The 21,332-nt window shown below is 37.3% G+C and overlaps 2 protein-coding genes across 4 annotated transcripts in view; one reads left to right on the top strand and one right to left on the bottom strand.

Annotated features, from left to right (window-relative positions):
• LOC106133429 (serine/arginine repetitive matrix protein 2) overlaps nucleotides 1–8,103 on the top strand; it is a 34,275-nt gene extending 26,172 nt beyond the window's left edge. Inside the window, exons 27-28 of the mRNA XM_060944955.1 lie at nucleotides 2,322–5,763; nucleotides 6,156–8,103. Of these exons, the coding sequence (XP_060800938.1) occupies nucleotides 2,322–5,763; nucleotides 6,156–6,216 (3,503 nt within the window). The 3' untranslated portion in view covers nucleotides 6,217–8,103. The remainder of the gene's footprint in view (nucleotides 1–2,321; nucleotides 5,764–6,155) is intronic.
• A 256-nt stretch (nucleotides 8,104–8,359) lies between these two features.
• On the bottom strand, nucleotides 8,360–21,218 carry LOC106134049 (dipeptidyl peptidase 3). Of its 3 annotated transcripts, none has more exons than XM_013334014.2 (15): nucleotides 21,093–21,218; nucleotides 20,299–20,426; nucleotides 19,842–19,994; nucleotides 18,980–19,207; nucleotides 18,674–18,800; nucleotides 17,768–18,056; nucleotides 17,312–17,437; nucleotides 16,937–17,064; nucleotides 16,315–16,457; nucleotides 15,727–15,838; nucleotides 11,641–11,773; nucleotides 10,231–10,354; nucleotides 9,282–9,429; nucleotides 8,911–9,084; nucleotides 8,360–8,540 (listed from the first exon to the last, which is right to left on the bottom strand). In XM_013334014.2, exons 2-15 carry the CDS (start codon nucleotides 20,422–20,424, stop codon nucleotides 8,392–8,394), a joined length of 2,160 nt encoding a protein of 719 aa, XP_013189468.2. In that variant the 5' UTR covers nucleotides 20,425–20,426; nucleotides 21,093–21,218; the 3' UTR covers nucleotides 8,360–8,391. The 3 variants fall into 3 exon arrangements, with proteins under 3 accessions (XP_013189468.2, XP_013189461.2, XP_060801171.1); XM_013334007.2 differs by lacking the exon at nucleotides 21,093–21,218 and adding an exon at nucleotides 20,882–21,086; XM_060945188.1 differs by lacking the exons at nucleotides 19,842–19,994; nucleotides 21,093–21,218 and adding an exon at nucleotides 20,882–21,086.
• Nucleotides 21,219–21,332: the final 114 nt, after the last annotated feature.

Genomic DNA, 21,332 nt, shown 5'->3' on the forward strand with positions numbered 1-21,332 from the left:
CAAGTACACTGATGATCACTATGAAAAAATACTCACTGTAATATTTGACCTATGTGCAATTCACAAAGTACACTTCAAAATGCTTGCTTTCTTGAAAGGACTTATACAATACATAAAAATGTGCTTTACGCTCCACCCAACCATTACGTCACACTGTTTGTTATCGTAGTACTACAAAGAATTGTTGTAAACGCCAATTTTATGACCATTCCAAGTTAGCTACGTCAGATCTTTCTTCTGACTCATTCTGAGCATAATTAAAATGACGAAGATCAAATTCATTAAATTATTATTTTACTATTGACCCGCCAAAGGTGATGTGTTTAACTTTTCCACTATTTCTTTACGACGCGCACAATTTTTGTTTAAAAATAAATTTAATTTGATTTATTCAAATAAATATTAATCAATCTATGAAATAATTTATTTATATCAAACACGACCGCTCTAAACTAATAAACATTTCACCAAATAATTGCCCTCAAACTTAGTTTTGTAATTGATTTAAATGTTAAATAAACCGGCAATAAACAAAAAAACCAATAACGATGTCAGAATTCAGCCCAATGATGACACATAAAATTAATTTTGGAACGGTTATTCAGTTTGGCGACGTGCAAAACTTTTGTAGTTTTTCCTTGTATGGGACGCACTGTCAGTAGATAGCTAAAAAGCAAGCTTTCATGGAGAAGCAAATTTACCAGAGGGCGCTTAGTGTTTTCAAATTTCCCAAGAATTTAAGTCTTTTATAGGTAAAATTAAATTTGTGTAACCTATAAATATTACGTGCATTATAAAGTTATAAATCCCTAGTGAACAATCCAAATCCAAAATTGGGCACAAAAGAAGGGCCTCTTACATGAAAGACGCTTAAAACGGTAATGTTTGAAACAAAATCACTAAGCGTCTTTTGGTGAACGTTATAAGGGGATTATAGATGAACGACAAGGAACATTATAATTTTAAATAGAGAAACTGTGTAAATCCCTGAATAAAAATGGCGTCTGTTGTAATCGCCTTAAGTAAAACTTCTCTATTCACATACATTACTATAGCAAGCTTAAGCACTAAAGGCTTCAAACTAAAAGATACAAATTAACTTTTCATTTCATACCAAACCCTTAAGTAAATCAAAATACCAACTATGATAGTTTAATTACATGAGAGCCTCGAATTATAGTAACGTTTTCTATAGAACGAAATGTTGCAATATTAACATGCAATACGATAGATTATATAAATATTATTTTTAATAGTCTGTCGTATATTTGGTGTGTAATTTTCAGTTTATTAACATATTAATAAAGAATTTAACCTATTTTTTTCCTTCTGCATTGTAGTGTTATAATGTTTTATCAAATCGCATTCTTTGTGCAGGTGTTGATTTTCTCCTACCCGCTAACACTAGCAGGAAAATGTTGCGTTGCTATCAGTCGCCACCAGTTCAATTCATTCAGTAGTATCGATGCATGAAGTGACCGTCAAAAAAATATCCGTATCGCATCGCCTGTCGCAACATTATGTTATGTTAAAGTAGTAAAACCATTTTAAGCTATTTTCAGCGAGGAAACGAGCAGAAATAGAAAGTTTATTTATTTGTAAAAAGTATAGCATCAGTGTGTAGCTAGTGGATGTGGTAGCACTCGATGTAATGAGGTCGGCGGGCGCGAGTGGCGCGACGGTAGCGCCGGTCGCTCGCGGCGGCGCTCGTAGTGAGGTTGTGTTGGTGTGGTTGCAGTTGGGTTGCGCGTTACACTGCATGCTCCGACCAAATCTTCACTTCACAGCGGCACCAGCGCCAACCACAAACCTGCCACAAACGCCACACAACAATAGGTACTAAACTATATTTATTTTCTTCTTATGTGTTTTGTGTTACGCACGGTGCGCCGCGGCTGTTTCGAAATAGATGCCTTTGTTATCTTATCAAATTCATCGCTCGATTCATTTAGTTCGCATCTGGTAAATTATTGTTAAATTCAAAAGCAACATTTAAATGCATATCTTTGATTTGTTTAGCATATTTCAAGCTTACTGTTTGATCTAATTAGTTTGTACGGAGCTGCCATTTGTATTAACTTTAACCGAACGCATTTTTGTGTGTATTAATCGTAAATCAATCCCGTTAGTCATAATTGTTGTGTCCTAAATTTTGATCTATTTAACTGATAAAATATGAACAGTGCTCAGAGGCTCCTGCGATGTCGAACAGCCCCACGGAGCACACGGTCTTATTCACTCTAGTAAACCGACACTGTAAATACGCCATCCCAGCGAGCATTCTGCATGATCGAAACGTGTGTTTTTCGATTAAATTGCAGGTAATAGTAAGAAATCCGGGAAACATTCAACGAGGGCTCAACAAAGTACTGAATCGAATGAAGGCGGGGCGGACGAGTCCTCGCTGGACCTGAGCTCTATACAGCTAAGCGAGGCGGAGATGCGGGCGCTGTCGGGGCTCACGCCGGCGCTGGCGCGGCGTCTGCAGCGGCAGCTGCTGGCGCACCTCCCGCCGCTCGCCGCCAAGGAGCTGCGCCGCACGCTGTCGCTGGGCAGCGCGCGCCCGCCCGCCGCCGCGCGGCCCGACCGCAGCGCGCCCGCCACTCCGCTGCCGGACCCGACTCCCACCTCGGAGACGTCAGCCGAACCCACCACATCCGCGACGACGCCGCCACCGCAAGACGACAACCCCTCCAACTCGAAATCGCCAGAACCTAAATCGGAACCAGCTTACGAATCCCCGACATCATATTGCACTCTGCCCCGAGTTCGACGCTCGAGCGCCCCGCGCTCCGAGTCCCCGGAGCGGTCCCGCGGCAGCAGCATCCGCAGCACGCCGGAGCGGCCGCTGCTCAGCAAGTACCTGTCGCTGGACGAGGCCGAGAGCGGCAGCCTGCTGTCGGAGCCGAGCTACGTGGCTGCGTACGGCGCGCCCACGCTCCGCCGCCGCGCCTCCGCTCTCGACCCGCCCCGAAAACGAATCTCGCGATTCTTGCGACCCGACTTTTTCGACTCCCCGCCCGACGAAAACGTTTACATTAAACACAAGAAAGAGAAAGAAATGGAAACTCAAAAAATATTGAAAGAAATAAGAGAAAAGAAGAATAAGTCCCTCGAATCCTCCCCCTCCTTAAAATATACCGCAGACGATAATAATCAATACACTTATAATAAAGATGAAGGCGTGTATGCTCGTAAGTGCCTGTCGCCGGTCTCCATTTTGCCGGTCAAAGAACGTAGCAGATCGAATACTCCGTTTTTCCCGAGTTTAGACAATATCAAGGAGAGCGCTAGAGATTCGTCCCTAATGTTGAAAGATACGAAACCGTATAAAGATTTTAGCGAATTTAAACAAAAATCCAGATTTAACGAAAGTTCTGTTTCTAACGATTCGAAATTGACGAGACCGAAGAGTTACCCTGTGAAAAATCTTAGTTCCATAGATGAATCTAATCAAAACTTACGAACGGAAACGTCTTTGAGTAAAGAAACTGAAACCAAAGAAAATAATGCACAGCGAGAATCTAAACTAATCAGACCTAAAAGCTATCCAGCCAGTAGCCCTTCTCCAGAAAAAGTGTATATCAATAGAAATATTAAAAAAGATTTACCCTTAGAAAATACATTACCGTCCCCGTCAAAAATAAATACACCAAGTCCAGAAGCTAAAAATGATGTTGAAGTAAGTTTTAGTATTACTCTGCCAAAGAAAAAAGTTGAACATCTGGCAAAGGTTAATTCGTTGAAAAATAGCGAAACACTAGAGCCAACTGAACCTGAAAATCAGAAAATACTATCAATTGACGAAAGTTTACAGTTGAAAAAATATAAGGTAGTAAAAAATGATCCAATCGATGAATCCGAACCGAAAGATCGCAAAATGGAAAACGGAACAAGGATTGTTGATGAAAGCGGAGAGAAAACCAATTCTGAAGAAACAAAAGACGTTAAAACGAAACCAATCGAGTCCAATACATCAAGTGAAAAGAAAGGCACTATAAAAAAGAAAATAATAAGAAAAGTTTCTTCTAAATCTAAGACTGATGTAGTTAATAGTCAAGACGCAAGTGAAGCGAAGCCTGCCACGGAAAAGAAAAAAGTCACAAAAAAAGTCAAAGAAAAGAGTTGTGAAGATGGATCAAAACCTACCGTCACAAAGAAAAAGTCCATGTTGCAATCGATCGGGCACAAATTAGAAAGATTTGCATCTAATAAATCTGCTTCGCCAGAAAAAGTGCCGGATAATAGCGCCCCGGCGGGCGAGTTGAAAAAAGAGAACGGCAAGCAGAACCGGGCGCAGCGCGAGCATTCCGAGCCGGCCGCCGCGCCGCCCTCCGAGTCCAGCCTCATCGCGCGCGCCGTCACGCTCTCCGACGTCGCCGCTCTAGACAACCAGACCACCAATCTGAGCAAAACTACGGTATCCAAAGTTTTGGGCTTATTCAAAAAATTCGAACCGAAAGAGAAGCCCGCTAAACCAATATTTGAAAAATCGCTAAGCGAAAATCTCGAATGTAATACCGATATTAGTAATAAGATTGAAAAAGCGCCTGAAAAAGATAACTCTGAATCTCTAGATGTTGATAAGCCTAGAAGGCCCACTTCCCTCCTTTTGAACGGATTGGGTCGTAAAAGTAAATACGGAAAGACTACCAGCGACAGTGCTATGACGACGTTGGTAGATGACGAAACGATATGCAACAAAAAAGAAAACGAACCGAACAATTTAAAAACCACGCTAAAGTTAGATTTCTCCAGATTGCCAAGAGTAAAAAAAATAGTTCCTACGAATCCTGTGATAGAACCGCTATATATGAATACTTCGCCTGATGAAAAGGAGACAGAAAAGACAGTGAAACTCGAACAGAACAGCTCTGTTTCAGACAGCAATACAGTCGTCTGTAATTCGGATACATTAAGTCGCAGTCGATCCAGGAGTAGGTCAACCATTTCAAATTCTGAAAATAAATCGGATCTTAGCAGCGATTACAAAAGCCATAATATAAATCCTACGTCGCCTTCAGACAATATCGTTCATCATCCTTTGAGAAATCACGAATCCCTGACACCTGAAAAAGAGGACGTAGTGGATCGAATACGTAGAAAAAGCTTTTATTCTAGATTTAATGAAAAGAAACAACGAAGAAAGAGTAATCTAGTGGGTCCTGGCGCCGCCGAATACGACCCCCTGTCGCGGATACACTCCCCGCCCGCGGACTGCAAGTTCGACCGCTCCCCCACCTCTCCCGGGGCAACTTACGACTTATCACCGGGGTACTCCGTGGCCTCGGATCTCTCGCCGTCCACCGAGCGGTACAGATCTTTGCTGACAGAACTTCCCGTCAACACTAGAAGTAATTTAAGATATGACAATTATGGACTGAATGATAAAATAGATACGTACCGATCGCTCGACCGCAGCGAGCTCAGGAAGTACCCGGGCAGCCGCTACTTGGATTACGAGCAGCCGGCGACGAGCGCGCACCGCTACTCGCGCACTCGCTCGCTGCTGGACAGCTGCGACGGAGACGAGGCCGCGCTCTCGCTCCGGGACCCCCACAAGTACAACAGGACCATCTCCATGTACTCTCCCGGCAACTACGCCACCTACAGACCGAAACGAACTCGAAATTCCGCTATCATACTCAAAGAGAGCGAGAAAGAACCGAGCCCCGAAAATATATTAGACAAAATAAGACAGAGAAAAAAGATATCGATCAGCGTAACTAGAAAGTCGGACCACGAAAAGGACCATCTACCAAGGTGTGTATTTTTCCTTTACATACTTGTCACGTAATTAATACGATTATCAAATAACTTTCCCAAATGAATATAATCTGATTTTATTCTGTGCACGCTTCACGCTTTGAATTATGTTTACAGCACTAATGCTTTTACAATAATGATACCATTTAGTGATCCAAAGTCATTCTATAATATTGTACAACTATTGTAGATAGAATAACTTTTTTTAAATATGTGTTGATTTGTATAAATATTGTATATCTGTCACCTGGAAATCATGAATTTTATCGCATTACACACACTTGACAAAAAGTATCGTTTATTTTCTAATATGATACATTCATAGAAGATATTGTAATAGACGCTTAAAAAAGCATCAAGAGTTTACATATTATTATTTTGTATTTCAGATCCACTATCTCACCTAAAGGCGAAGGCGACAGTACAGAATGCTCTGAGAAAGTTGACTGAGAGGAACTACTGACATGGATCGCGACTGCCGAAATCGTTTGTGATGTATTCATAGCATTTGTTGACAAGTTTTTATTGGAAATCTCACCCGAAGCGCCAGTTTTATTACTATGCCTAGGCCAGATATGTGGATAGCCAGAATCTCTTATACTTCCACTTTTTTTAAGAATATTTGCAACATCGTTTTGACGAGAGGCTTTCTCGACAGATTCTTGCCAAAATGTAGTCCTATCTTATGTAAAAAATGCATCGAAGACAGACTATTTACAAGACTGTCTTTAGTGGCAAATTAATAAGTTCTAATTATGTCAGATCAATCTTAGTACGAAAAAGGATTTTTTTTTAAATAAGAGTCATTAGAATGATTATCCGAATTCTCTCAAAATAGGATGTATAACAATTGTACCGATTTTTAGCTCACTGAGTGATGAATTAATAAAATAATCTGGTTTTAAATCTCATTATAATTTTGTTTATTTATGCCTCAAAGGCAGTTAGGTAACCCTACAGAGTTTATCTTTTCAAACGAATTACATAATTGTAATATTTTTCAAATTAATGTCTATTTCGCGCTTAAGAGCTAGTTAAAATACCTAGCTGACAAATCAATATTGACTAGAAATCGAAATTCTTATTTTTAATTGGACGTTAGCAATATTTCAGCTTTACAACGGAGTCAATACAAAGAAGAGGTGCCTTTAATTTGATATTGCTTTCCTTCATCGTAATACGCGTACGAGAGTGCATTTTGTTTTTTTGTAACTCGCGTTCACGTTTTGTAGTGTTTTTCGATGTTGTTACCAAATACATTTTAACTTTATCATAATGAAGCAATAACATCTGCTTTCCTATACAATTATGTAACTACGAGCGACATCGGATTAATATGATGATGTGATTAATACTCTCCTATATTGTTATTTCTTCTATGTAATTTCTCCATGGTTGCACATTAGTAACGTGATATAGCAATTCTATTTTTTAAATGACTTCTGGATTTAATGAGCGAATTGACTAATGAATTATATTTTGCAATCGACAAACTTTTGTTGAGCTTTCGTTGTAAATTGATTCTTATGTGCCTTTATATATATATATATATATTTAAGTGACTGGATTTGATACGAGTCTATTTTATTGATACAGATAAAATGACACGATGTTTTATGAGTGTGTTTGCACAAATAGGTTTTACTCAATATAAATTAATTTTTATTTTCTTCTAGTTATGTCAATTTACATTTTTATGTGACCCTAAGTAAAGTTTTAGTTAATAATGATTTTACCACAAAAAGATGTTTATTAAATCTTGAATACTAGGACTATGTACTTTTGACTGATTTTGTTTTTTGTATTGCTGTCATACACTGCTTATCAAGTTGGACATCTTTTTGTGATAATAGTTTTATCATATTCGTATAGTATTGAATGCTAAGTCACTTGGTAACAGTAAACGAATAGAATGGTGCTTAGAAGATTTCGTTAGAGTAACTTTTATTTATAAATCGACATGTTAGTATCACTCACACACACCTGTATGTTTTATAATGGTTTTGCGATTTCAGTTTTATAGGTTTAAGTATGGACAGTGAAACAGCATAGTATTGTAAACGAAGTTGTTGCATTATTATATAGTACATTTGTTGCCATCTCAGCCGCTGTGTGACATTAGTTATTGTAATCGACGAGCAATAACATTTATCGTTACATTTATCAGTTTTAACATTTTACTCATCATTTTATTTATTTTTCTAGAATTGAAATTATTTATTTGTGTGTGGTGATTTTTAATATTTTCACATAAGGTAACGCAGAAACTGTGATTGTTACGATAAATATTAAAACTACTATCACACACTTTTTGTATTGAATGTGAATAAATTATATAGTTGAAAAAATATTTTTGTTTTGCTTAAGCCTCCTAAATGCGTTTACCTGTTTTATTGATATGGTAAATCAATAATAATCAAGGCTAACAATTTATTAGACAACATAGAAAGCGAAGTGTTAACTCGGTGAATTAAGGCAATATGGGACTCCGTGAATGACAGCAATATGGGAGCCATAAGTATCTAAGTATTCTCAGCTGTCGCAATAGGGTCATTTGTCTAAATAAAAAAGGAATAAGAAATAAAAAGCCAAATGCGAATTCTTATTTATTACTCGTTAAAACAATCATGCATGTAGATCTGCGAAATGTTCTCTGTCGGCTTCCGCCAGCTGTTCTAGTATATCGTCGATGTCCGTGCGCGGGAACCGTTCCACCCACGAGGAGATCATGCCTTCAGCACTCGCCGGATATCGGCGCAACTCCGTCGTCTCACCTGAAAAAATTTTACCTCATTTACACCGTGCGACTCATTGTACTGTATTGTGCCATATTCTGCGTCAGTTGCAGCGGGTATTATTTCTATTTATCTCTCCAGTATAGATTAAATTTTTTATACAAACATATACCATCACTTCTTTATCCATTTTGAAGTAGACAGAACTAAGTTACGTAAGGACTCCAAGGTCACCTTCAGAGGATGGTAATGTAATTTTCAGATATTAACAGGATGTGAGCGCATCTATAGAAGAATCCTTAGTGCTGAAGCCCTGCCCTTTCCTTTCGTGGGAAGAGTAGCAGCTGTCACACGCTATGTTTTTCTGAGCTGCCACATCAGTATGGAAACTCACAGGAGTCAGTGGTACCTTTGTGCCGAGTGTTGGGTTGTACGAAAATGTTCCTTGGCTGCTTGTGCATCAGGACGATGTTCCGCCACCGCGACCACGGGCCGTCCAGCCGGCTGTAGCGGTTGAACAGTTCCTCGCCCGCTGATACGTCGCCGGTCGCTTTTATCGTTTGCAGCTTCACTAGGAACTCGCCTACGAAATATTTGAATGGTTAGTAATTGTAGCAACATACATTTATATATATCGGTAGGATAAGTCGTATCCCGTACGGGGGAGATAGAGCAAATAGTCCCGAAGGAAAGTAAATGATGGAATTGAGATCTGTTGTGGTATAAAACAAAAAAAAGGATTTTCGGGTACATACAAAGATGATGGAAAAAGCTATTTACCTATAATTCTCTTGCCATCAGTGCGCAGACGTTCCTTCTTTAAAGTGAGCAGCAGATTCTTATTGGGCTCGGGCTCCGACATGGTGAGCAGGCCGTCGCCCTCCAGCTCCAACAGCCGCAACAGAACGAAACGCGCTCGCGCGTGTGCCTACAAGTCAATGAACACATTATATATGTAGCGGGAGCGATGATTCGGCTCGACCGCCACCAAAGGGAAGATCTTCCGCCAGGCTAGGTGTTATGCCTGGGGAACCGCGGCTCCGACGATGTTGTGTCGGAGGTTGTATATATAGCTCCAATCCGTGAAATTTCTGAAATCGCGATTTAGTTTCTTCGCTGCTATTGGCTGAGCGCGTCAATTTCTTCGCGATGATGGACAGTTGTTGTGTGATTTGATGTTGTGACGAGTGGCGTAGAGATGTCGCCACATAAGTATATATATTATACACGAAATCCTAAACTCATTTCACAACAAATAATCGGGAATCAATTCGGCGATAGCTTGGCTACGTGAGGCGTATGCGTATCAACATCGTCTGTGACAGTAACTGATTGGTGTAATGCAAGACCAAAGGGACATTAAAGAGAATTTGTTAAGTATTTTTGAGTCACGTCTATTAACGAATTGCTGCCGTCATAGAAAGCGACGCATCCTTGATTCGGCCCGTTTAACCGGTCGGTATAGCTCTGGGTTGCTGATGGTATAGTCCAATGCGCGCCATTTTTTTGTTTGATACAAATTCTTACTTTTTTTAAGCATTTTCACATAGCTTTCGCCACCCTGCGTGAAGATCTCTATGTCCTACTCCATACTTGCACACTTAATGTGTGCAACATTTCATATAAAACCGATTTAGTGGTTTTGCGGTGGAACACACTTTCACATTTACAATATTAGTTTGGATATACAGACGTAACATAATTATTATTAATGTATATAGATATTAACCTGAAGCCATGTCTGTGTGGCGGGCTGATACATCTCCGTGGCTTTAGCGGCGCCGTTCCACAACAAGCTCAGCCAGTTCACGTACATCACATCTTCCGCCTCTTGCCCTTCATGTCCGAAGATCCTGAAATGCAATGACCTTTCCAATTACCAATTGATATTTCAACATTTTTCTTGAATTTTGCAGTAATGAGTGCAAGTACAGTGTAGTCCGTTTAGTACGACTTCGCATACAGCAACCAACCGTTTTTAGCGACGCAAGTTTAGGCATTTGTTTGGTTCTAGTATAACTTTTAATGAAACGACATTCGTTTATTGCAACTCCGCTTATAACGACCAACCGCTTTTAACGACCGAATTTCACACATAATTGTCCGGTTACAACAATGAGCGTTGCCGTGTTTACAAATATGCAATTCCTAGAAAGAATGAAATAAATGAATAGCTATCTTAGCTATCGCCCCGCGCGACACCCTGATTGGAAATTGACTGTTTACATATTTTACGGCAGTACGAATTTGCGGGTAACGAGTGACGCGCACAAAATGCAAAAATGCAAAATTTTATTAATAAATAACTATTTTGATTAAAATTAGTTTTTTTATTTGCTCGTCACCTAAACAGGCATATATCTGTAATATTTGATAAATAAAAAACATTTTTTTTTCTGTTCTTTTAATACGACTTCCGGTTAGTACGACGTTATGTCACCGGTCCCTTGACCGTCGTTATAACAGGATTCTACTGTAATCAGTTTCACTAGCTTCGTTGATTTAAAATTGAAAGTACACACGGCACAGGCGATACCTGCCAGTTTCCAGCAACCAGGACAAACGCCAGAAGGACATCGACATACATACCTATAGTCACGTCTATATCCTTTGCGAGATAGACAGAGCCAACAGTCTCAAACAGACTGATAGGCTACGTTCAGCTGTATGGTTTCATGATGGAAATTGAGATTCAAATAGTAACAGGTTGCTAGCCCATCGCCTACAAGAGGAATCCCAAGTTTATAAGTCTATCCCTTAGTCGCCTTTTACGACATCCATGATAAATATAAAGTGTTTCTCTATTCTAAAGTGCCGGAAACCATACAGCAGGACATCGAAATAGTATCTTTTTATTTTATTGGAAAGACCAATAGTTATTATGATTAAAATATGTGATAAAACTAGACTCACAATCTCGTCGAAATCCCTCAAGTGTTCGAAAAAACAAATTCGTCCGTCCATTCGAAAATGGATTTTAATGTTATTACAATAAAACACAATCTTTAAATATAAATAAACTCTTCACATGCACATCAGCTCCCTGCTCAACGAGTAGTTTCATGTTTATGGATTGTGTGCTCTCTCCCAATATATTAAGAATCATTTTTGAATGAAAGTTATGAAAAGATCGGTTTACTTGAGTATCTCTGGCCTGAGCGAGAGGTACAATCCAACAGCTTCGGCGCGGCACTCCTCGAAGGCAGACCCCAGCGTTGTAAACTTGCTGTCGTATGTCTCGCCTTCTAAGTACCAACATGTGATCGGCTTGCCTGCACGACAAATAAAATCACAAATGAAAAAATTGTGTAAATTGTAAAGATTTTTTGCAAGTGGCAACGCAATTGCTTTGTGATAAATTGTAATGCCTCCCGACTTTTCAGAGTTCGACCCGCTAACAAACATTCTCTCTTTTGACTGGAATATACAATGTGTAACGGAAAGGGGGTTATCATATTGAGTACACCAAACGAGTTACCGGTAACAAACAGCCTGGTGCCACGCAAAACCCTAAAAGTAAATTTTTTATTTTGAAATTTTTATTTTTTACAGCCGATTTTATTTTATTTTATGTTATTTTATTAAAACTTGCACAACACTACAGCAGTAAACAGCTGTGAGGTCAATAGCATCTTAACGATCACACCCATTGGCCCACTGGCCTAATGTCGACGCCACCCGTCTGTACTCCTGGTACTTTAAAATAGTATTTTAGAGCCAGGGTTCCGGATATCTTTTTTTTTTGTTTTTCTTAACTAAGTGTTCCTGCTTTTTTCTTTACTTTTTACTATTTAGCTGACGAGTCCCACCTGCGAAACTTGATTTTTTACTTTATCTCATTAAAATTACAACTTTACACTGAAGGCTGTTTGAATATCAGTGTTTCATATGACTCTTCAATCTCATGGCAAAAAAGAAAACTGACTAACAGTTTCTCATCAATTATTTTAGCAGATTAATTGTAGCAACTAAAATACCGGACTGGCGTTTTTACAGTAATAAAGTAAAAGTAAAACAACGAACTAAGCGTACTGAATAATATCAATGTAGTAGTTACCAGAGAACGTGTTTGTAACATTATGAAAAACTTAAATATGAAAGAAATATTTTTTAAAGAAATAATAATTAAAAAGAGAAATAATCAAACTATTATTGAATCACAAAATCCGAGCAAACTATTGTTGTTGGTTTTAACTAAAATTTTCCAAATGAACCCTGAAATAGGCGTGACTTTTCTTTGCAAGGAGCAAAGAGCAAGGTCGATTAATAATGTATTAAAATGGTTCCGGATATTTTAAGAAATTTTCTATTACGAACGAAATTCTTTTTCATATTTTAAGAAGCCGATTAACGAATATCGTCATAAATTAATAAAACTATTACTAATGATCTAGTACTTAAATGACGTTTACATAGGTTGTTAAAAGTCCGGGAAGAAAGAAATGTTCGTGAAGGGAAACATGTTTTCTTTTAAGTCTCTGATCCTTGCGGACGTCAGACGGCAGTCTCTCTGCGTCATCTGCATCAACAACACTGCTCTTTTTTGCATCATGGGTAAAAACATCTCCGAATAAAATAAAGGAATTAATCATTTAGCTACCAGGATTTCATGGATACGCAAGAGGTTTAATTTATCTACTTAAAAATAAATGAAAACGGGCCCCTAATTTACCAAAACGAGAAGGCAAGACTAGATAGAGTACTTGTCTCTCGTTCTTAAATTCGACTAATTCAAGGTCAATATTCAAATTTGAGAGTGTGTGTGTGCGCAGTCAATGGGTTCACTGTCTAGTACACTAAGCGCCGACCAATGGCGCTACGCCGCGAGACAGGTGATGTACACGTATCCTTTCTTCCGCTTTAGGGTAAGTGAGGGTAAAATGATGATCCCACCTGATTATTTACGTTTGTGATTAGTAAACTTTTACTTTGTTTAATTTTATCGCCACATTCATAAAAAAGTTGTCAACATTTAGTCAACCTAGGAAACACGTTTTGTACATGCCACTTTTTCCTATTGGTAAGAGTGGTAGTAAGTATGGTAAAATTTTGAAATCAAATAATACTGTTTTTAACCCGTTTATTATGGTAAAATTAATAAGATATTGAATCAAAGGGACAAAACATATTTGTACTAAAATAATTTTATTTCACCTTTGTTTACAAAAATAGCCGGTTAACGTGACCGTGGTCGACTTTGCCCGTGTCTCCCCTGTACTAGGATGCCAGAATCGGGAAGCGGAAATGTACAATTATTTGAGAAGTCAATCAGTCGTTCGCTATCCATTTGCGTGACAACCAGTGCTGCCATTTTAACGCTTTGGGCGCTAGATCTAGCGCTTTTTTATGTGTTTGGTGCGCTTTACAGAATTATGGCACCTAGCGGATAATCTGGTGTTTTTTTTTAATTTACATCATGACATATTAAAAAACTCTATGGCTCTATCAGCATCAGTTATTTTAAAGCCTAATAGAGTGTTTTTTTGTTTGTTTGCTTTATTTCATTCAAGAAAAATTGTTCTTTTAGCGCGATATCTAGCGCTTTTTTAAAGCACAATTTCCAAGAAATCGAGCGCTTTTTTACATCTTACAGCGCTCAATCGGATTTTTGGTCTGGCAGCACTGATGACAACATTATTTGTGTTTGTGTTTTGACTTTTTCGTACACGTGTTCTCTTTCGTGATTTCTTTGAGTAATTCAGAATATTATTACGACTACAATGAACATTATTGGTCGCATACCTAGCTACCAATCCACATGTTTTTACGGAGTCATCTTTCCAGTACCAGTGGCGGATAAATGTGTTGGCTGGATGCTGGAATAGTCGGAGATGTTGTCGTTGAACCATATTTTTTGCCTAACAGCCTAAATTTCCTAGAAAATTACTTAAATGAGGAACAGTAATGCCAGTGAGAAGTTACGTGGATATCGTGATGGAAAACAACCTAATATTCCAACATGGTGGCGCTCCAGCTCACTTCGCTCGTGATGAGCGCAGCCACCTCAATGCCCGGTTCCCGGAATGGATTGGACGAGGAGGACGTATCGCATTGCCTCCGCGGTCTCCAGAACTCACACCACTTGACTTTTTTTCTGGGGATACATTAAAAATAAAGTGTATGCGTCGGATTCCCCTTCGAGCGAAGAAATGGTTGCCCGCATCAAACCGCATGCGATACTGTAACGCCAGGAATGCTTCGCAATGTCTGGGTTTCCATTTACCGGAGAGCTGACTTGTGCATCCAAGGAGGTCGACGTTTTGAACCCTTTCTTTGAAAGGTATGTAGGTTTTCAATCTTTCTTTGACTTAGTTACCAATTTATTTTGTAATGTAGGTAATTATTTATTAGCTTGCATGAAGAGTTATGAATGTGGATGAAGCGAAGGAAGTATGCAGAGATCGTGGAAAGATGTAGTCTCTGTCTATCCCTCCGGGAAAAAGTCGTGGTTTTATGTATGTAGGTAATTATTATTTCTTTTGCATTTCATGCGAATATTTTCAAATCGATTGAATGTCTTAAACGACGTACCTCTGTCAAAGCAAAATGATTCTTATTGATTAAGTAAACGAGTCTTATTTGTTTGTTTTAGAATCTTCGTCAAACGTTCGCCGCCTTGCCGCGATCTCTTTGACGGCGCCGACAAAGCGGCTACCTACGACTTAGGTCGCCGACGGTACCAGGAGAAAATGACGAGTGAGGAGTTAGTGTTTTAGTGTACATCGATAGTGTCTTAGTGTGTGTGTTGTTTTGAATTGGGGATGTTGACCCGATAGTGATTTGCCACGTTTGTTTACATTTAAATAAATACATTTTATTGCGAAATTTTATTGACATGCATTTATGAACATGGTGATAAGGACCAGCAGTAGCAGTAGGAAGAATCTATTTAAGGTATAGTAACCACCCACTTTTTATGATAACCCCCTTTCCGTTACACCTTGTATATTATATAAATAAAAGTTTATCTTTTTGTTTTGTTTTCACCGCTCAATTGATTTTGATGAAAGTTGTATGAATAAAGTTGATTATCTTTGGAAAAGTAATTAACTGAATGATAAGCACATGTTGAAGTGGAGCTACATGTCAGAAAGCTTACCCATAAGCGTAACAGTAACAACTAATGTACGAATGGAAAAAAAATCGTTCACAAAGAATTTTTAAGGATAAAAAAAAATATCAAGATTATTCAGACAAAACAAATATGAAAACGTTAAGTAGTTACCAGTGAGCGGGTTCTTGACCTTCTTCTCGTCAAAGTTGAATGTGCCGTCAGCATTCTGCCGCAGCAGTTTGCCGCTTCCGTGACCAAGGAGCTCGTGGAGGCCTACTTGCACCTATCAATCAATCAAATACATTGCTGTCATCAATACTGATTGACAGACAACATACAATGGAAATTACTGGCTGCAACTTGGCCTGTGTTCTATGGGAAATTGTAGAGGTCTACTAACAGAGAATATCCCTAAATTTTCAACACACAGGAACAAAATCCGTCCACAACTTTCCGAGATTAGTCCTACACACAGATAGAGAAAATAGGGTACTTTATAATATGTAGTGATGAGCAAAGGGCGGGAAGGTTTTTTGTCATAACTTTTCCCCTTTTCTCGCAAAATGTATTGACTAAAAATTAAATTATTAATAAAAAAATCGTATGTATAGTAATTTATTTCATTTATTTAAACTTTATGCACGTAAAATGTACAACATGTGGACTTAATGCCACAATGTATTCAATAAACGATCCAAGAGTAAGTTTTTTCGTACTCAGTATACTGTTAATATTATATTACACTGTATACATACTAACCTCAAAAGCCGGGACCCTGTATTTCTCGAGCAGCTGCTTGTCCGCGTCCGACAGGAACGGGATGACGGACTCTTTGTACGCCGCCGGGATCACGTTCCCCAGGGACACATTCTTGAAGCCCTCGTTTTGACGAATTTCGTCGTCTGCGAAATGTTCTAACGTTAAAATAAATTTTAAAAGGTACCTAGCAAAAACAAAAAACCACTGTAAAGATCTAAGCGAAAAAAGTTTGCAGGGTTTGTGGCAAGTAAAAAGATGTAGTCTCTGCCTAAACCTTCGAGAAAGGAGGCATCATTTTATGTATGAGGAAAAATATTAAAATTGAGTAACTTTCAAGGCTAATTTTTTTTAACAAAACAAATTGTATTCTTTTGATTATAATATGAAGATATATAAAATTATATATCCATACTAATAACAGATAAAAAATAAATAAATATATAATATGTAGAATAAAAGGTTTTATTCTTGAAACAAATACCTACTATTATCACATGATATGATAATAATTTTTGTTTAAAGAAATATAGAAAACAGCTATAAATATATTTCTAGAGATACCTCCACTTTCGCTAACTTTGCTAACTGATCGAGAAGTTATTTTATTAAAACAAGAACATACAATTAGGAATGTTAATTCCAGCCGGAATGCCACTGCCTGAGAATGTCAGCACATCCAGGCTGGTGAAGTCTGGTCTCAGAAAGGTATCTTTCTCCAGGTCTTGTCCCCAGGGAAGCAGCTTAAGGAATCTGAAACAAATGAAAATATTGATTTAACATGACTATCCGACATAAGCAAATAGAAACAAAGTAATTTGTCTATCGTCTTAATACAGCTACAGTAATTTATAGTATAGGTATGTAGTTAGTTATAATTTTTTTATTTCAGAATAATGGCACGTTTTCTGGACATTAAGACTTTAATTTATTTATGTATGTGGAATCATATAATCATTAATTAAGTAATAAATAAAAACAATAAAATCGCATCACTCACCCTTCAGCGCCGTCGACGAGCGTACCAAACTTCTTGGACATTTCCTTGTTCACCATAGACACGAAGCCTTCGAATTCGCCCCGCTGCCCGCTCGGGTCACGGTACGTCTCTATGAAGCCTTGATACCTGAAGAATTGGATCAATGCTGTTCTATATCAAGTTACATATATTCACCAACTTTAAGAAGGTCCTTGAGCTTTCTAGAAAAGGCACTAGCTGTCACCATTTATAAAAAAAGCGAGGATAAAACCGAACAAACTGAAATCTCAGCTTATCGATTCTTTTACCCACAAAGAATTAATTATCTATGAAATTAAAAAAGAAACAATTATTTTAGCTCTAGAAACAGGACGAAAATAAGTTTTGCTACATTGAGAAATATACTTAGGTATTTTGTCTTTGCCCTCAGTTTTAATTACTTTGATAATTACAATAATATGTTTATGAAGCCCTTACGTTTCAATGATAGGTCCCTTATCCTTGATCCAAAATCTGCTGCCTTCCTTATGTTCATCCAAACTGCCTTCCTTGAAGCTGTTTATGTAATGTTTGAGCATGTTCCTCTCATTGTCATTGGCGGCATATTCCTTAGCTTTAGACAAATGATCGTTGACAATCCTTAGCAGTGGAGAATAGTCCCCTCGCGTTACTTGAAAGTACGCGTTCTTGTATTTTTCCTTTTCCATGGTCAAAGGTGGTTTGGATGTGGTCTCAACGCTCGCCAAGCGAATTGTGTATAATGGTACTGAAAATATGTATATTATTAAAAAAGAAACTTAAATAATGGATTTTCCTTTTTTATTTTGATTACTGGAAGAAATCCCGATTGGGATAAGTCGGCCAATATACATATTATTCTTAATCCAATGACTGTTTTGTAATTTGTTATATTTTAACAAAGACTTTGAAAAGTCTTTGTTGCACAAACAAACAAACAAAAAACTTTACATCTAGTTTTAGTGTTTGAGAACTTCACTTGAACTGTAATAAGATAGAGGCAAAAGCATGGTTCCAAGTAGCAAAGTCACGATCAGAATGTTTGAAACTTTTCCCTCTATGATATTGATTTGTATGAATAGGGGTCATGTTTTACTGTAGACGACTGTACGATAAATAGTTTACAGTACAATATAAATCAGAGTGTCAGAGCATCGTTTGGATGAAGATTGTCGCAATATTGAAATTGTGTGGAAAACATTTTTAAGGGTATTAAACTATTTGAAGGACATTATTGTACTACATCATTAAAGTGTATGACCTTTTGGAAGAAAGTAATATTTAAAACTAATCTTAAGTTAAAAGATAAAGGGTTCAAATAACTGACCCAAAGACATTTGTTAAGTAAGGAAACTATAAACATACATCCGTCTTCAGCTTTTGTTTTGAATGTTCGACAAATGTAACCCTCTATTCTCTTAGCCTTCATCCAATCATTCACTAGATTTGAATCAGCCTCAGTGCAATTACTTGAAAAATATGTAGTTATTCCCTGAAAGTAGGAAATTAAAAGCTATAAAATAATGCAATTAAATTGTAGATATCTACATCATCTTATATCAACCTATCATTGACAACAATAAAACATATTTAATTAATTATTTAACAAAAAATGCTAAATGTTATCACCTTAAGTAAACTGAAACCATAAAATACATAGTAATTACTCACTTTATCTGCCAGCCCTAAGCTAGTCAGTCTCGGTTCTAAACTATAAATAGCATTCTGTGTATTCTGCCACAGCTTCATGATATGTGTCGTGTCATTTTCATATGCCTTTGAGGCTTTTACAATTTTCTCGAATGATTCCTGAGGCAGGTTAGGAATGAATTTTGTATCCCCAAATCCCTTGTAGTTGCCACTGTTACCGAACAAACCACTGGCGTATATGAGAAATGCCTGAAACCACAATTATTGATAAAAATAGCATAATTGTGATAATATAGATAGGGGTGCGTTATTTGATTGTAAAATATTTGACAAATTCCTTAGTGTAGATAAACTGTAGATCAGTTTCATGAGTATTTGTTTCTATAAAAAGAGATTTACCTAAAACTAGCAATTCAATGGCCTCTGGGGCACAGCGGTAGTATGCTTGTCTGTGACACAGTAACAGGGGTCCCGAGTTTGAATCCCAGCCAGAGCATTATGAGAAACAAACTTTATCTGATTGGTCTGGGTGATGGTTGTTTATCTATTCATATAAGTATTTATTATAAAATATAGTCTTGTTGTGTTAGTATCTTATAACACAAGTTTTGAACTTAATTTGAGGCAAGTCAATCTATGTAATTTGTTCCATATTTATTTATATTCACACTATTTAAAAAAGTATCTTGCATATAAGATTTATTCAGAAATATGTGAAATAAATAAGGGGTTAATATAAACCATTAACAAGCTTATCTTCCACCTATTTTCTACTAAACCAATTGTATTTAGGCCTTATTTTATTATGTTATGTATGTCTTATAACAATCACAAGCTAACTTATTCATAGAAAAAAAAATGAGGATGATTTTCCAAAAAGAACCTGAAAGTCATTTTCAGAAGCTCCAGCTTTCAAAGCAGATGCCTTCAAATCTCCCAAGGGTTCCGCAACAAATATCCTATGCAGCAAAGAAAAGATCTTAGGAGATTCAGGACTGGTTTGTACGAGAACAATAAGCCCACCATTCCATGCAGACTGAAAACAATAGAAAATGTTTATTTGCATATGAATGAATAGCATACACATGTTACTTTTACAATTTTACAAAAGTAAAATATTTCTAAATATTTTCAAGTATCGAATGAAGAATTAAATTCATCATGTTAGTATGCAGTTCAGTTATTGTGTGTTTATTTTTTGCAGATCATTCAAAACTAAAAACCTAATGAGTAATCAGTAATTTATAGGTACTACCCAGTGTTCATTCTTCTAAGTTGTTGTATGTATGTAGTATGTAAATTTTTTATAGTATTAAAAAATAGCATTAAAGTGAACTTACCTGACTCAAGTAATGGGCATACAACTTTTCTTGGTTTGTCAAATTGTTAAAGGCTTGAGAACAATCAAGCTCTACAAATGTCTGGTGATTTGGTAGAAGAAAATTTGATTTATCTATAGTAGCCATTTCTAAAACAATAAATGTTAAATATTATTTAACATGAGGATAGAAGCAATGTTTTCACTTTTCAATGAGATTAGTTATAATAGAAAAACTAGCTTCTGTCAATGACTTTGTTTACATGTTGTACTACAAACTCAGTGGACATAGTACATTTTCATGTGATGAAAGGCACCATATGCACATCTGATATTTACTATACCTAAACTATATGAAACTGAAATTGCCAGAAGTTTGTTTCATTGTATACTTAATTTGGAAATTGGAATGAGAATTCGAATTAAAAGATTTAGGGCCTGGGACTTTTTTCATTTAAAACGTATTTAATCTAATAAGAACTTAGTGTAAACTTTAGACGGTTATCTTGAAATTTAATCAGAATTTTTGATATTTCAGGTAGGTACATAGTGATTATTTTTTGATGGTAATGGATGAATTTACAAAGTGTGGTTTTTTTACTGACCCTTAACTATTTCTGCTGAAGTTGGAGAAGTTCCTTTAAACTGTGTGGTAGCTGTGACAATCGACTTGCGACCGGATTTGCCTAATGAATCAGCAATAAAAGTCTGCCGGCATCTTATAAAGTTTACCGTCAAGGTACGTAACATTGGAAGAGCTTCTAGGTGGTTTTGTTACTTAGGCTAACAAACTAAAAAATATTATTCTGTACTTACGGGAATTTAATACAAAGAAATTGGTGGATCACAAAATAATTTTAATCACAGCGAACGATTTTCGAGGTTAACTCAATGTTGCCAACTGTCTCCAATGAAAACGGATTACATACTCGTATGATATGATGTGAATGAAAGTTTAAATACGTAATAAAAAACTGGCCAAGTGCGAGTCGGACTTGCACATTAAGGGCACCGTGCCATTATTAATTCGTTACTTAAATATTTTTTTTCTATATT

The sequence above is a fragment of the Amyelois transitella genome, chromosome 7, assembly GCF_032362555.1.
Source record: "Amyelois transitella isolate CPQ chromosome 7, ilAmyTran1.1, whole genome shotgun sequence".
In the NCBI taxonomy this organism is placed as follows: Eukaryota; Metazoa; Arthropoda; class Insecta; order Lepidoptera; family Pyralidae; genus Amyelois; species Amyelois transitella.